Source organism: Bos javanicus, chromosome 4 (assembly GCF_032452875.1).
Source record: "Bos javanicus breed banteng chromosome 4, ARS-OSU_banteng_1.0, whole genome shotgun sequence".
NCBI lineage: Eukaryota > Metazoa > Chordata > Mammalia > Artiodactyla > Bovidae > Bos > Bos javanicus.
The window spans coordinates 81,816,365-81,833,644 of NC_083871.1; the positions used below are offsets into that span (position 1 = coordinate 81,816,365).

At 39.2% G+C, this 17,280-nt stretch overlaps 1 protein-coding gene across 2 annotated transcripts in view; it reads right to left on the bottom strand.

Moving 5' to 3' along the window:
• The window catches only part of RALA (RAS like proto-oncogene A), a 58,647-nt gene that overhangs the window by 5,603 nt on the left and 35,764 nt on the right, over positions 1-17,280 (bottom strand). For both annotated transcript variants that reach the window (XM_061414514.1, XM_061414515.1), the window contains 3 exons: positions 6,269-6,421; positions 3,886-4,094; positions 36-210 (listed from right to left, as the gene is read on the bottom strand). In XM_061414514.1, the coding sequence (XP_061270498.1) occupies positions 36-210; positions 3,886-4,094; positions 6,269-6,382 (498 nt within the window). In that variant the 5' untranslated portion in view covers positions 6,383-6,421. The remainder of the gene's footprint in view (positions 1-35; positions 211-3,885; positions 4,095-6,268; positions 6,422-17,280) is intronic.

A 17,280-nucleotide genomic window follows, 5' to 3' on the forward strand; every position in this document is an offset into this window, starting at 1 on the left:
AACACGATGTTGTGGTGAGGAGGGTCCCCTTTTACCTTGTCGACATTGGCCCGCGTCTTGGCAGATGTTTCCACATAGTTAACGTTCCACTGATCGGCTCTGGTTTTCGCCTCTTCTACGGAAACCTGCCTTTTATCTTCCAAATCTGATTTGTTTCCAACGAGCAGAAATGGAACATTCTCATCTTCTTTTACTCTTAAAATCTGCTCCCTGGATAAGAGGAAATGAGCAAGAAATATCTCTATGTGTTAAAATAACCAATAACGCATGCAGGCATTTATTTATGCTTCTTAGCAATGAACTCATTTATTACATGGGAGGAAACAAGCAGCATGTCTTCCTTTATCTACCCTCAATCATTTGAGCTTCACGTTCACTTCATTGATGGAGGAAAAATACACCAAGGAAGAGTACAAATATGGCAGTAGAGGCATGAAGTGAAAGTATCAAATGCAACTTCATTCTAAATGCCTTGTTTTTAAAACCTTTTTTACGTTCTGAGAATCTCAGATGGGATCTTAGTTCCCCAATCAGGGGCTGAACCTGCACCCCCTGCAGTGGAAGTACAGAATCTTAACCACTGGACTGTCAGGGAAGTCCCTCTAAAGGCTTTTTCAAAACAAACTCTTTACATTAGAATGATTTCAGATTTACAGAGAAGGTGTGAAGAGAGGACAGAGATCCTGCATGTCCCCACGCCCAGATTCTCCATTGTCAACACACTTGATCACAATTTATGAAGTACTACTGATACAAATATACCTTGTTATACTGCAGTTAACTTGACTGTGCTTTGCAGATACTGCTTTCTCTTTTGTAACAGACTGAAGGGCTGTAGTCGCCCTGTGTCCAGCTAGTCTATCGGTGCCACTTTCCCAACGGCATTTGTTCACTTTGTGTCACTCTGTCACATTTTGGTAATTCTCACAATATGTTAAACTTTCCCATTATCATTAAATTTGTTAGGGTCATCAGTGACCTTTGTGATGACTATAATCATTACCGGCATTTTTGCTTAAAGTGATGCTCCCTTTGGAGTTGGAGAGACAATTATAGAATTTTAGAATAGAAAAGCACCTTTACCAACTGGTCAAGCTTCATTTTTATCTTGAGGAAAGTGAGAACCACAAAAAGCAACAGGGTTTTATAACATTTCTATCGAACCCTTATAAGCACTGTAAGTTATATGCTAGCAACTGTGCCAAACGTGGGTATCAGGGATACTGAAATGGGTAAGAAATGGGTTCTGCTCTCAAGTGTTTTTACCTTGTCAGGAAAAACACACAGCATACAGAAATCAATCTCAGTGTCAGAGTGTGGTGAGTGTGCTACTGGGGCTGTGCAGAGTACATCACAAACACCGATGAGGAAACAGTGGATTCTGCCTTCGTGATAGGAGGCCCAGGAAGGCTACATTTAGGAGCTGACAATTATTAGAGAAATGCAAATCAAAACTATACTGATGTACCACCTCACACCAGTCAGAATGGCCATTATTAAAAAGTCTACAAATAGCAAATGCTGGAGAGGGCATGGAGAAACAGGAGTCCTCTTCCACTGCTGGTGGGAACGTAAATCTGTGCAGTCATTGTGGAAAACAGTATGGAAGGTCCTCAGAAAACTAAGAATTACCATATGATCCAGCAACCCCACTCCCAGACATATATCCAGACAAAACTCTAATTCAAAAAGATACATGTGCCCCAGTGTTCTTAGCAGCACTAGTCGCAATAGCAAAGACACAGAAACAGCCTAAGTGTCCATCAACAGATGAGTGAATGCATAAAGAAGATATGGTGCCTATAAAATGGACTACTACTCAGCCATAAGAAAGAATGAAATGATGCCATTTGCAGCAACGTGGATGCAACTAGAGACGATCATACCACGTGAAGCAAGTCAGAAAGAGAAATCCCACATGGTATCACTTATGTATGGAGTCTAAAATATGACATAAATGAACTTATCTATGAAAAAAGACTCACAGACATAGAAGAGAGGCTTAGGGTTGCCAAGGAGGAATGGGTTGGGGGAGTTTGGGATAAGCAGATGCCAACTATTACATGTAAAATGGATACACAACAAGGTCCCACTGGATAGCACAGAGAACTACACTCAAAGCCTATGATAAACCATAATGGAAAAGAAAAAGAAAAAAAAAAATTAGGTATGTAAAACTGAATCACTTTGCTATATAGCTGAAATTAACATGTCATTGTAAATCAACCATACTTCAATAAAAATTTTTTAAAAATCAACTACAATAAAAAAAATTAAAAAGAGGAGCTGACATTGTGCTACACTTTGCAGGTCAGATCATGTGGAGTGCCTACTATTCTATTACCATTCAAACCACCTTAAAAATGGCTTTCCTACTGCTGGTCAGTTACCAGGAACATTTTTTATTTATGGGAAGGGCAACACATTGGAGGTAGGACAGAATGAATGATTCACTTATTTTCTGTAATAGCAACAGCCCAAGACTTTTTCTCTTGGCATAAAAATACCTCATTCCCTTGAGATACCACTTTGGCTTTGGTGACTATGGTGACAAAATGTATTCCATTACTTAGAACAGAATCTGCTACAGAATAAGCACTCAAATATTTTTTGAAAGAATGAATAAGCACTGACACGAAACTTTCAGTATGTCTCCCAGGGTTACAAGTTACCAGAATCTGCCACTCTTTGCACTTTATCACGTACAAAAAACTTTTCCTTACAGAAACCAACAAACTTAATTTTACAAATAACTTTACATTTCCTAGGTTTCTCAGTGACATGCTCTTTTGCAAAGAAGGTTCTCTTAGAATCTTTTGAGTTCCTGGGACTTTCACGTATACATGACGAGGAATGCTTTGTGTAAGCCCTGGTTCAGTTTCCTGCCCAAACACTAGGGATGACGTCTTTCCTCATCTTTGGAAATCCTTGTTGTCCTTCAAGGTTATCTAGCTCTTGAAGGCCTCCAACTCCTCTCCTCTCTTGGATCCCCTGTAACAATCGCTGTCCATATCTTCTTTATCACTGACACTGGGTTTCATGCCTTATTCAACTCGGCTGTGTGAATGTTGAAAACAGAGGATATATTATATGCTTCTTTTGTGCCTGCCCCCCCACACCAAAGCAGACCACGTGTATGTGGTAATAATAATAATAATAATTTTATTTTTATTATGTGGTAATAAAATAAAAATACATAAAGAATATTTGTTTTTATTCATGCTGTATTTATGACACTACTCAAGAACTTATTTATGCTATATTTGTCTTATGTATAGAGAGAACATCTCTCCCCTTTTTCACTTCCCCAATCCCCTGCCCCAAATCAAGTGGAGGACAGATTTCGATTAAACAAACAGTAAATAAGATATTAAAAAGATTGTATAACAAGACAGTGTGTCAATCTATGGTGGTATTATTTCCACTAAAAGTTCAGTGTGTGTTATCAAAGTGTCTACACTGTGAGGAGGATGGCGATGTGCCTGCTGGGCACGACACAGGTTCCGAGACACCCGTGACTAACACAGAAAGACTCAGAATCTGGGTCATAGATCCGTTATGGGATCCAGGCATCTGCTTTTACGGCAGCAGTAGTACTGTACTCCAAAGGGAAATACTTCAGTAACACATAAGGAGACTCTGCGTATGCAGGCTGTCACACACTCAGGCTGCACTGCAGCTGGCGCTGGCAGAGCTGGCTGTGAGGTTAGGTACAGTGCACTGAATATGTGGGTACAAGCACACAGAGGACAGAGTCACACTGATGTCAGAGAGGGACTAAACACAGTTAGAGGGAAAGACAACCAGGTTAAGAGCCTCTAGCTGTCCACTCGTTGCTGAGGAGGCAGTTGTTCTGCAGTGTCATGACACGACTCCCTGACATACCTGAAGTCGGCTGTGGCTGCGAAGGATTCCATTTCTGTAATGGAGAAGACACAGAGGAAGCCCTCGCCGCTGCGGAAGTAGTTATCTCTAATGGCAGCGTAGTCTTCTTGCCCAGCTGTGTCCAGGATGTCAATCTGCACTTCCTCTCCGTCCAGCACCACCTTCTTCCGATAGCTGTCGGCTTTGGTCGGCTCGTAGTCCTCCACAAACTGGGAATGAGGAAAAGCACTTCCATTTCTAAGTCATCTTCACTTTTCAAAGGTTCTTATTTTGAAATACAGATTCACATGAAGGTGCCAAAATAGTACTGAGAAGCCACATGTAACCTTCATTAAGTTTTCCCTAGTGGTAAAAGCTACATTCGTTTAAATTTCCTTTGTAGACAATTCAGAGGTCTTTTCTTTTACAAAAAGTGGAGGTTGAACAGCTCTAGGTCATTGACAGCTTGAAAACCATGACTCTTTTCTGCCTTAAAATGTTATACCTGCAAAAATTATTACATAGGTATTTTATCAAATGTTTAAGAATCCTTTTTTGTGACTCCAAATATAAATTTTCAAGTCAGAATTGTAGAAAATGACTTCAAAGTAAGTCAATATTTAGGTAAGGATTGAAAGTATGGCTAAATCTTTTCTTTCTCCAAAATGAACTGAGTCAAAAAAGTGCCTTATACCACTCTGTAGAATGTCAAATCTTGAGCTTTGAGATATTCCCCCAGTCTTCCCATTTTTAAAAATAGCACAATTAAACAACTTTACAATTGTACTTCTAACTTTTACTCTCTAAATCTCACCTTGATATTTTTGATCAGTGTATCATTGTTGGTGTGTGTGTATATAGATATACACACATACTTTTGTGGGCTTTTAATTAGTTCCTATAAATATTTATCTGATATCTTATTTATTTGCTCAATGTCTAAATCCCCATACTAGAATTTAACCCCTGGGGGCAGGGACCTTGACCAGTCTATTCATCAATGTCTCCTCAAAGCCTAGAAGAGTGTCTGGTATATGGAGACACTCAACAAATATTTACTGAAAAATCAAACACAGTGTATTTGTAACTGTAAAAGATATAGAACATTCTACCATAATTACATGCTATTATTTCACAAATATAAAATATTTATAAACATTTATGAATATTTAATGGATATATTCAGTTATTGTATCTGATAATATTATGACTATTAAATGAAAGCTTAACCATTCATCAAACATCAGACATATGAACATTCTTACTTTTGACTGCCTTACTGTCAAGAAGGGTACTGACTTAAGGATTAATTTAAAGAAAAGCAGCTATTCAGGTGACTAGTATGAAGAACAGAACTGAATAGATAAATTAGCAATTCCATTTAAAATACCATTTCAATTTTCCCCCTCCAAATTGTTTAAGCAGGACAACTGGAGGATTTAAGTGTTCTGTGTGAGAAGAAATTAATACAATATTGTAAATCAACAATAAAATTTTTAAAAAAATTTCTGTGTGTATGAAAGAAATGCTGATGAGCAGGCAAGGAAAACAGACATTGGGTGATAAAAAATCTGCAGGATATTTTTCTCAGAAGACTAGGTTTAACACTGAGTTACTCATCAGAGGTCACTCTACATGGGCAGGTTGGGTAACTTCTGTTTTCTCATCTGTAAAATGAGGATACCACTACCTACCACACAAGACTGTTGTGAGGACCAGGTAAGAAAGAGTAACCATAAATCCTTACTTCTATTTGGGAGGCAGAAGAATTGAGGATAAATGCTAAAATTTGATTAGCAACTCAAATCATTTAGCCTTAATAACAACGCTCTATGGAAAAAATACATTGCTGTATATACGCTGAGACCTTAACTTTGGGGCCATAAAGTCTAATACAAATACATGCACACAAATCTATAACCTGTTAAGTAATTTTATTTCGGGGACACAGCCTTCACCTGCTTAGTGGTGACTGTAGTACCAGGCCAAATATATAATAAATTACTGATTGTTTTCATTGAGTTATTAAAGGATATATATATGTTATATATATATATTATATATGTTGACCTCAAGTCTCAACTAGGTACTATATCTACCAGTTCTATTAATTCAAGGTGGGTCTCACTATTAAGACACTAAAAATTAAAATTAAAAAAAGTCACATATTGCTCAGAGAAAGGTACTGTTTTCACTTTTGTTCTGTTTTTTAAAAGCATACGTTTTTAAGGACCTTGAATTCTCAACTTGGTAAATCAAGCTGCATACAAATGTTGGCTCTGAATTTAAAACCAGGAAAAAAATGATCAGTAGCTTTCAAAGACTCAAACACAACCAAAGCTAAGCTAGAGAAATACTCTCTGAAAGCCCAAACTTTGACATCCATGATACAATCAGCACTTACCTCATCATACATGAACTGCAGAGTCAGAGCAGACTTGCCCACACCACCACTGCCCACCATGATGACTTTGTGTAAGGCCAAAGAATTCTGACCCTTGGGCTTATTTGCAGCCATCTTGTGTCACAGAGTTTTCACCAAAGGATTAAGAAGAATCTAAAAAGAATGAAAGAACAAGTAATGCTCAATACATTCTTTGTCAGAATTCCAGTGTGTGAAAGAGATATCAAAGTCCTTAGGCTTCAAGTTACTAGTTCCCATTCTGCTAGGATTTTAAACAGATGGCAAATGAAGTATGCTCATTTGCGGGAAGAACCACTTATCAGAAAACACCATGGCAATAAGACAAGTATATGACTCAAGGGCATTTCTCTTATAGTAGTTTTCAGTCATGAGTTTGCTGACCGAAAGCGAAAACTTCCCAGGACAACCACATGCTGACAGTAATGGAGTATTAGCTGTACGAGAATATGGTCACGCAGGTTACAAAGCAGGCTGAACGATCACTTTGTTTCCACACTAATCTCTGTTGGCAATAACTAAAGAGACGTTTCTTCTAACTTCAGAAAAGAAACCACATCCTGACAACTTGGAAGTTGAAGTATAAGTAGAATCTAACACTGTGCACCCAAGTCCCGAGGATCGTGTTGCTGGAACACCTGCATATACTGTGATGGGATGGGTAACCTAACTTAAATACATGAATCAGCGTGCCCTCACTTTCCTTAGCACGTGCATTTGTTTACCACATTTGTGTGCTCAGTGCAGAAAGACCAGGTTCCCCCAGAAGCTGGAGTGGTGATGCACACCAATGGTACCCAGTTACCTTCGGTCATGGTTACCAGTCCTTAGAAAAAGAGGCGGTGACGTCAGAGCAAACACTGAGTCTGTGTGGAGGCCCATGCAAAGAGACTTTTTGTTTTTAGAGGTTGGAGCGGGGTTCCTTCTTTAGAGGTACCTTCTCAGCATCTCTGACTTGTTGCGGTCACAGCACACCTTTCACAAGCTGCAACTCGCAGGAACACCCCTCACGCTGCCCACTTCTCCATCTCATGCTCATTCATCTTGCCCAGTCTGGCTGCATCAGACCCACACTGGTCTCCCTTGATTCTTCATGTGCTCTTCTCTGCCTCCTGGCCTTTATCATGCCGTTTCCTCCATTTGGCATATTCTTGGCTAACTCCTCTCAGTTTTGAGGTTTTGGCTTACCCGAAACTCTCAACCTAAACTAGGCTCTTCCCTGCTCTGTGCTCACATGGTACATGATACCTTTCCTTCATGACCATTACCATGAGCTGGAACTGCTCAAGTGTGCTCTTCCTAATAGAGGTCTTCTTCCTAAAATACTGGAAGCAACTTGAGTATGGGCGCTATGTCTGCTGGTTTACTTGGCAACATCAGTACATGTGTGTCAAATGAACACACAAATGTCGGAGTCTGACTTAACCTGGGGAGTGCTTTGGATGGTACTGGTATAAAGCAGTTACTGCTACTAGAGATTCCATCACAAGTTCAGGTGAGGACAGTCTGCTTTGGGTTTGTGCTCCACACACTGGTTGTGCAGGGCACCCAAGAGCTGGGTGCTGCTCAGGCCGCCCCAGAAATCATGCCCATATTCCTATCTGCCCAATATAGAAAAGTCTTAAGGAAAAAAAAAAAAAAAAAACCCAAATCTTGCTATCCATATAACAGGAATAAGTTGAGACATATTTGAGTCACAGCATACCTTTCACAAGCTGTAACTTGTGAGCATAACTGAGATCACACTATATACGCAATTTTTGATCCTATTATTCTTATGTCATAAACATTTTTTAGTAGAGGCAACCTGAACTGTGATGCGTATGATAAGGAATCCACATTTGGAGGCTAACAGTTCAATTTAACTCAATAAACAAGGATTGAGTCTCTCTTTTTCCTGGACACCGAGGACAAAATCATTGGATTCTAAATGATTACCACTGCTCAGAAACAGTGAACATTAATAGTGTACTTCAGATAAGTAGAAGTCTAAAAGACACCTCATCTAAGAAAGCTTATGGAGCATGCTGTTGCTGGCATTCCTAATGAAGGCAGGAAATGACTTACTTCTCACTCTTATGATCTTCACTTGCTGGAAGCTGTAATCACTTCATGGCTACGTAACTACCATTTTATTTTTAAAACAGTTATACCACAAGAGCTGAGGGTGTTACTGTATCAATTAATATTCTAAGAGTTGAGTATGTATGCTTTTAAAGCAAAAAATTAGTTAGCAGTTAGACCAACTGGGTTAAAACACTTTCCCTTTCAGAAAAATTTACAATTCAGTCTGTGACTTAAAAAATGCAGAGATTCCCAAAGACATTTTCCCAAAGTGCAAACATTCCTCAGTAACTATGAGGTGCAGATCCCTTACTTTTAAAAGGCTATCCACGAAAAGATCCCACCAAGGAGACACTCCTCAGCCCCAATGAAACAAACCTGGCTTTCCACAGCTCAGGTCCCAGTCCCTGGTCTAGATGTTGGAACCTAAGACAACGGACACAGAAACAGACTCTTCCACTGGTGGTAAGTGCACCGGAGAGCACAGGGGCACCGGGACAGACAGTGGGGACGGGCTACTTTAACCAGGACGCCCAAGGGTGACTCCTGTGATGAGGCAGCATTTGAGCTGAGATCTGAATTTTATAAAGACACCAGCCAGCTCTGAGGGAAGAGCACTCTAGACACAGGGAAAGAGGTCCAAGACAGGAGAGGGTGTGCCACATTCTCGGGGCCAGATGAAGGCCAGAGTAGATGGAGTCTACGAGTATCAGGGAGCGTAAACAGGAGGTGAGACAGAGAGAGAGCAGAGACTAACTCATAAAAAGCCTTGAAGGCCATGGAAAAGTGTTTGAGTTTGATTATAACTGTAATGGGAAGCCTCTGGAGAGGGTGTAAGCAAGACTGTGACATAATTTCATCTATTTTTAAAGATTACCATGGCTGGTGTGTAAAGAATGAATGGAAGAGGTGCAAGGGCTGAAAGCACAGAAATCTCTCCCACAGGCCATGACTAAGTTTGGCAGATGGAGGCTGCCAGTGACCTGGGGAAAAGTCATTTCATCAATGAGATAGAAACCACAGCCGAATGGGTTGGGTTGAGGAGAAAACAGAAGGTGCAGAAACAAACTTTGAAGACAAATGGAGAAACTGGGCCATAGATGAACACAGATTTTAGTGTAGGTTGCTTCTTAAATATTCTTAAGGGATATGACAACCATTTAGAAGAGGCAGAAATTAATGATGAAGAAGAGACAGTGCCTCTAGGAGCAAAGTGACCATTAGTTGCAGACCAGAGGAGTAGGGGCCCAGGGCACACAAGAGCAGGGACACTGCCTCCTTCGTACCAGGTGTGGTGGTAAAGCAAGACGTGCAGGCTGCAGGTAGATCTGGCTATTTATTTAACTGCATCTGTATTTCCTCAATGAAATATGACTCACAGAGCAATTTAGTGAGGGAGTTGGAATTCAAAAGTAAGCCTGTCTAGATAAGATCAATGGAACATTGATCAGGATATACAGAAATAGATCCAAGTACAGACTATAGTTTAGTGTGTAATAAAGGTGGCGTTTCAAGTGGAGAGTGGGGGAAGGAAGCATGGAGGGTAATTCACATGGTAATGGGACAACTGGTGAGCTCTGGGGAAAAAAAAAAAACTGTTAAGTGTATCAGAGGTTTAAATGACACAATGAAATCACGAAAGCACCAGAAAAAAAAAAATTCCACAAAATTTCCGTTTTATAATCTTAGAATGGGAAAGGCATAAAGTACTATCTAAAACCCAAGTCATAAAATAACTTTGATAAGTTTTACTACTTAGAACAATTTCTATGTGGCAAAAACGTCTATAAGCAGAATAAAAAGATAAACGGAGGCAAATATTTTGTGATCCATTTCAGAGAGGTAATTTCTCGATATAAAAAGTTACTACAAATAAAATCAATAAGATACAAATGGCTCTAGTAGGTTCAACCTTGCTTATAAAAGAAATACAAATAATAATCTTAATAATAATCTAATCGATGGAGACTCAATTGTTTTACCCATCAGATTGCTATTAATATGTTTGCAAGGACCAGTAAACTATTGCCTCCTTGGACTACTTTCTATATGGTCTGTGGCTAAGAATGGCTTTACGTTTTTAAAGGGTTGTAAACAAAAGAAAACTAAGAAGAATACGCAACAGAGAACGTGGACAGCAAGTCTAAATAATCTTTTCTTTCCTCTCATCTACAGAAAAAGCTTGTTCCTTCCTGGCAGACAAACAGGCACATTCCTTCTCTGCAGTGGAAGTATAAACGGGAAACACGAGCTAATTAGTAACCACAGGAAAAGTTTGTGTTGCTGTTGTTTAGTTGCTAAGTCGTGTCCAACTCTTCTGCGACCTCGTGGACTGCAGCTTGCCAGGTCCTCTGTCCATGGGATTTCCCAGGCAAGAGTACTTCAGTGGGCTGCCATTTCTTCCTCCAGGGGAACTTTCTGACCCAGGGATTGAACCTCTGTCTCCTGCATTGGCAGGCAAGCTGTTTACCACTGAGTCTCCAGGGAAGCCCACACAGAAAAACAGATGCTCTTTACCCACTGATACAGAGAGAGCCAAAATATACTGGTAAAGTGAAAAAAGATAAGATAGAGAACAATACACCTTGTAAGCTATGAACTGCATAAAAAGATGAGAAAAAGGGGATTTAGAAGTTCACTTGTTTATCTACCTGAAAGAATATAAAAAATGGTAACCCAGGGTTGCCTGTGAGAATGGAAACTAAGTCACTGGTGAACAGACCTGCGATAAAGGCATTTGGCTAACCACCATTTTGATTTTTGTATAATGTGAACGTACAACTTGTTTTTAAAATCAAAATTAGTCATACAATAAACTAATAACGTAAATCTGCTTATTTCCCACATCCACTTGGTAAAAATATTATTAACTACTTTCCTGGCACATTAAACAAACTAGGAATTAGAGAACTGTACCTGAATTTTAACTTCTTGGAGAAGTTAGACTTCTCATGGAGAAATACGACTTCTCCATGTATGTGTATGCATTTGTGCTTTCCCTCTGCAAGTAGAGTTAGGGATCCCTGAACTTCAAATTGCTTCATTTGGTTCCTCAATTACTTTCTACCTCTTACTGTTTAAAAAAAATTATTTTTTAATTACACAACTGCCTCCTCCCTGTCACCTCTGGGGTAACATTTCATCCCCATGACTTACTTTTTTCCTGCAAGTGTGTACCTGTTAATCCCTTCACTGTTTGTTCCCTCACCCCCAGCCTGGCAACCACCAGTCTGTTCTCTGTATTGATAAGCTTCGTTTTGTTTTTTTTTAGATTCCACATACAAGTGAAATCCTATAGTATTCATCTTTCTCTGACTTATTAGCATAATGCCCTCAAGGTCCAGCCATGTCACAAATGCCAAGATTTCACTTTTTTTAATGGCTGAGTAAGAGATTACATTGTACATATATGCCACATTTTCTTCAACCATTAATACGCTGATAAACGCTAAGGTTGCTTCCATGTCTTGACTACTGTCAGTAATGCTGCAATGAATGAGGGGGTGCATATATCTTCTAAGTATTTTCATTTCGTTTGGAGAAATACCCAGAAGTGGAATTGCTGGATCATATGGCAGTTTGAGTTGGTCAGATGGCATCACCAGCTTGATTGACATGAGTTTGAGCAAGCTCTGGGAGCTGGTGATGGACAGGGAAGCCTGGCGTGCTGCAGTCCATGGGGTCACAAAGAGTCAGACACGACTGAACAACTGAACTGACAGCAGTTCTATTTTTAAAAAGTGATGTCCCAGAACAATACTGTAAAATCTATGGTTATGGGTGGCCTTCAAGTTCTCAACCTTACTGCATATCTCTGCTTCACCCAGAAGCTAGATACCTACACCATCCTCACAATGTTGATTTAAATGATCAATTACATGATTTTTTCCCTCCCTATCTTCCTCCCATCCTCCATTAACAAATACACTCAGTGCTTGCCTTATTAAAATACGTAAGGCACAGTTCTAGGGTCTGAGGATGTGAAGCTGAATTCCACAGGCCTAGGTCCCTGCCCTCCTGTGTTTAGTTAACAAGTACCCATATTGTCTTAAGGGACTTCCCAGGTAGCGTGGTGGTGAAGAATCCACCTTCCACTGAAGGAGACACAAGAGATGTGGGTTTGATCCCTGGGCTGGGAAAATCCCCTGGAGTAGGAGATGGCTACTAACTCTAGTATTCTTGCCTGGGAAATTCCATGGACAGAGGAGCCTGGTGGGCTACAGTCCATGGGGTTGCAAAGAGTTGGAAAGGACTGAGCAATTGAGCGCACACACATTTACCGAATTAAGTTTCCTGTCACTGTAACAAATACCACAAATTTATAGGGGTTTTTTGGGGGGCTCCAAAATCACTGCAGATGATGACTGCAGCCATGAAATTAAGACGCTTGCTCCTTGGAAGAAAAGTTATGACCAACCGAGACAGCATATTAAAAAGCAGAGACATTACTTTGCCAACAAAGGTCTGTCTAGTCAGGGCTATGGTTTTTCCAGTAGTCATATGGATGTGAGAGTTGGACTATAAAGAAAGCTGAGTGCTGAAGAATTGATGCTTTTGAACTGTGGTGCTGGAGAAGACTCTTGAGAATCCCTCGGAGAGCAAGGAGACCCAACCAAACCATTCTAAAGGAAACTGGTCCTGAATATTCATTGGGAGGACTGATGCTGAAGCTGAAACTCCAATACTTTGGCCACCTGATGTGAAGAACCGACTCACTGGAAGACCCTGATGCTGGGAAAGATTGAAGGCAGGAGGTGAAGGGGATGACAGAGGAAGAGATAGTTGGATGGCATCACCGACTCAATGGACATGAGTTTGAGTAAGCCCCAGGAGTTGGTGATGGACAGGGAAGCCTGGCACACTGCAGTCCAAGGGATTGCAAAGAGTCAGACACGACTAAACAACTGAACTGAAAACAACACAAAATATATCATCTTAAGAGCTCCTGTTGTCAGAAGTCCGAAATGAATTTTCAGAGGCTAAATTCAAGGTGTCAGTAGGGCAGGTTCCTTCTGGAGCCTCCAGAGGCGAATCTGTTCCCTACCGCTTCCACTTCTAGGGACTGGCTTTCCTTGGCTCCTGGCTGTATCACCACCACCTCTGCTTCTGTGGTCATGCAGCCTTCTCCTTCACTGCACTCAAACCTTCCTCTGCCTCCCTCTTACAGGCAGACTCATGATGAGGAGACTTGTGATTACATTTAAGGCCCACAAGGATAATCCAGAAAATCATCCCCAAATCCTTAACTTCATCACACCTGTACCCTTTGCCACAGGAGTTAATAGTCAAAGGTTATGGGAACCATGGATATCTTGTAGTTGGGTCATGATTCACCTTGCCACACCAGTAGGAAGTTGGTCACAGTGCTTTAGACCATAGATCTCCAACCGAAACTCTAAGGTCTCTATTTTAAACTTTATGAAAATTTCTAAGAAGTGATCAATCTAGTTCTCCAATAAGGAATACTCTACCAAGTAAGGTCTCAAACAATACTCCTTGTCCACTAAAAACAATAAACTCAATGATCTTTTTATTTCCAGAGTTCATTACTACCTTTTTTAGACTTTCAAAATAGAGACACTTATCATTAGACTTTAGTTTAATAAAACCATTAGCTAGTAGAAATTCTTACTGAGAGATTCCTTGTTAAAAAGAGATTAAATGAAACATCTCTTTCCCCTCCAATTTGAATAGCCCATGAAAGGCTATGATCGTGGAAGTTCAGTTCCGAGTGAATCATTACAAACCATTACTAAGCACAAGTAGGTAGAGGCCAAGTTAGTGACTCATCCTCCAAGTGAAAACTGGTTCATACAGACAACTCCCAAATGACGATCCCTATCTGCATTAAGAATACCTGCTCAATAAAGAAATTTAGTAGAAAATAAACAATTGAGTTAAAATATACTTGACCAAGAAAGCAAGTTACACAATTCTAATTTGAAAGGGATTTGAATCTATTCAGGTTTATTACCAGGCTCAGATACAGATAGTATCACTGGCGTATTTTTCCAACCATTTAAAGAACATCTCTTATAATACAATTTAATATTTCTCAGCATACAGAAAGCCTCCAAATTCTTTTTTGAGAGCTAAACATTGATGTAAAGTTCCTAATAAACAGAGACTAAAGGAAAAGCAGACTGGTGATCTATAATGTAAATATGATGCAAAAATTCTAAATAAAAAATGTTAGAATTCAGCACATTAAAAGAATAAAAGTAACCAGGTGGGATTCAACCACATTCAACCAGATACACAGGATATCTTTACATTTTAGAAAATCAATCTAATTCTTTACATTAATAGAAAAGTCACAGATTATACGATCTGGAATGATATCTGATAAAATTCAAAGTCCACTGCTTATACCAATGATGCTTTCACAGTGAGGCGAAAAGAATCAACTGAAAAATTACTACAAATGAGAGATTTCAAAGGTAAATGGTTAAATAATCAATACATTATGTGAAAAATAAATTTCTTTTCAAATAAGCAGTTAGAATATAAATGGAAGGCTCAATTTACAACAAGACTCACAAAAGAACACATAACTAAGAATAAAATGAACAGACTGTAAGATATTCATGAAGACAATTTAATAACAATACTTAGGTAACAGAAAAGGGGACTAAATGAAAATAGATCCTGTTCTTGGGACAAGACTGTATATTGGTAAAGGGACAAAACTCTAATAGGAAAGATGATTAATTTCTAATATATAAAAATTACTTCACAATGAAAAAAAATTTTGACCATTGAGTCGAGACACAAAGGACCTGACTTAGGAGTCATCTGAACTATTTCCTAGCTTTCTTCGCCCTTAAATTGGTGAAGATAATTTCTGATGTTAAAAGCCGACTTTAACATTTTCTTTTAAGGCAAGCTGATTACATACAATAATATTGCCCTTTTTCTGAGCTTTGATAAATGTATACAGTCATGTGCCACCACCACAAGCTAAGCCACACAACAGTTGTATCACCCCAGAAGGTTTTCTCTTGCCTCTCTGCAGTCAGTTTCCTATGACCACTCCATCCCACGGCAGCCACTGTGGCAGCTACCGACCTTTGTTCCTATTTTCCAGCATGTTATATATAAATGGACCATATTGTGCATAGCCTTTTGTGCCTGTTTCTTTCACCCAGCTAAGGCTTTTGAGATATTCATATTGTTATACGTATCAGTAGGATGTGCCCTGTTTTTTTTTTTTTTAAACTGTTGGACAGTATTCCATTGTCTGGAAGTAGCATAATTTATCTATTCACATTTATTCAGGGCATTTCCATTTTTAAAATTTTATGAATAAAGAAGCTATGAACAGAGGTGTACCGGTCTTTGTATACCTATCTGCTTTCATTTCTCTCGGAATACCTTGGAGTGGGATTGCTAAACTGTATGGTACGTAAATGAATGAGACTTCCAGTTGCTCCCCGTCCTGGTACAGTCACAGCCTCAGGCTTTTCATGTTAAGTGGTCTATTGGATGTGTAGTCATAATTACATTGTGGTTTTTAATTTGCATTTTCCTAATGACTAATCATGTTTGGCATCTTTTAATGTGGTTACTTGCCATTTTATGTCCTTGGAGTTAAAATCTTTGGCCCATTTTTTAAAATTGGTCTTTTTTTTTTTAAGTGATTCATAAGAGTTCGTTGGATATTCTGGAATCGAATCTTTTACCAGAAACATTATCTTGAAAGTATTTCTCCCAGCCTGTGGCTTATCTTTACATTTTCTTAATATGTTTTCTGGAGAGTAAGAAGCTTTTAATTTTGATGAAGTCCAATTTATCAATTTTCTGTGTTTCATATTTTGGGAGTCCTAATCTTTGATAATTTTTAAATGGCAAAGAAGCTACTATAATTTGAATATTTATAAATAAAATCTTATTACTTAGTTGTTATTAAAAAGAGAAAATGGAAGCACATCCAAGTGAAACATAATATAAGTAGTAACTGATACCCTGAACTCTTAGAAGGTCCTTCTTTATTTTAAGGTATTTGATCAGCTCAAAAGAAGCAACAAAGTCAGCAAGTCCCTGAGGCAATGTTTTACTTCTGAAATGTAATAACTTAGTATTTTCCAACAATCCAAACTGCAATGAATAAGGAGAACACAAAATTATAACAAAGACTGAACTAAAAAAAAAATTACATTCTGTTTTAAGGGTTAAGATGACTTAACAATTTGCCTTGTCTGCACAATAAAATTTATTTATCTGACTTGCCAGACACGTTGTCAGACATCAAAGCATAGACTCAAATTCAGGGAAGGCTCAAAATTGCTTTATTTCCTTCGATCTCAGTTTGTAAAACTAAGGTTAAGATGAATGGCACCTGTAAGATGTCTAAATACACATTATTTAAGTATGGGTAACGTGAACATTCAGGCATCTTTTTAGAAGGCCCTACCTTTATATGCCAGGTATATTCAGGCCCCATCAGTATTAAGTTACTACCAGCAGCACAAAGGTAAAGCCCTCACCACAGTTAAGACTAACAAAAAATGTCTAGAGCTCAGGAGAAAGTCATGACTAAGCTGACATTTGAAAGACAAAACATCAGCAGATGAGGTGAACTTTGGGGATGGTGGTGAGAGATGAAGCTGTAAGTAAAACTGACTAAAAACAGAAGTTTACATGCCAGGAATTTCGTTTTTTTCCTCAGTGATAAAGAATCTGCCTGAAATCCAGGGTTTGATCCCTGGATCGGGAAGATCCCCTGGAGAAGGAAATGGCAACCCACTCCAGTATTCTTGCCTGGAGAATCCCATGGACGAAGGAGCCTGGTGGGCTACAGTCCATATGGTCACAAAGAGTCAGACACGACTGAAGCGACTGAGCACGAACGCACTCAAAGAGAACCACCAGGAGTTTTTAAGTCTAAGAGTACGACTCAGAAGGCAGGAAGAACAGTTGCAAGGCTCCAC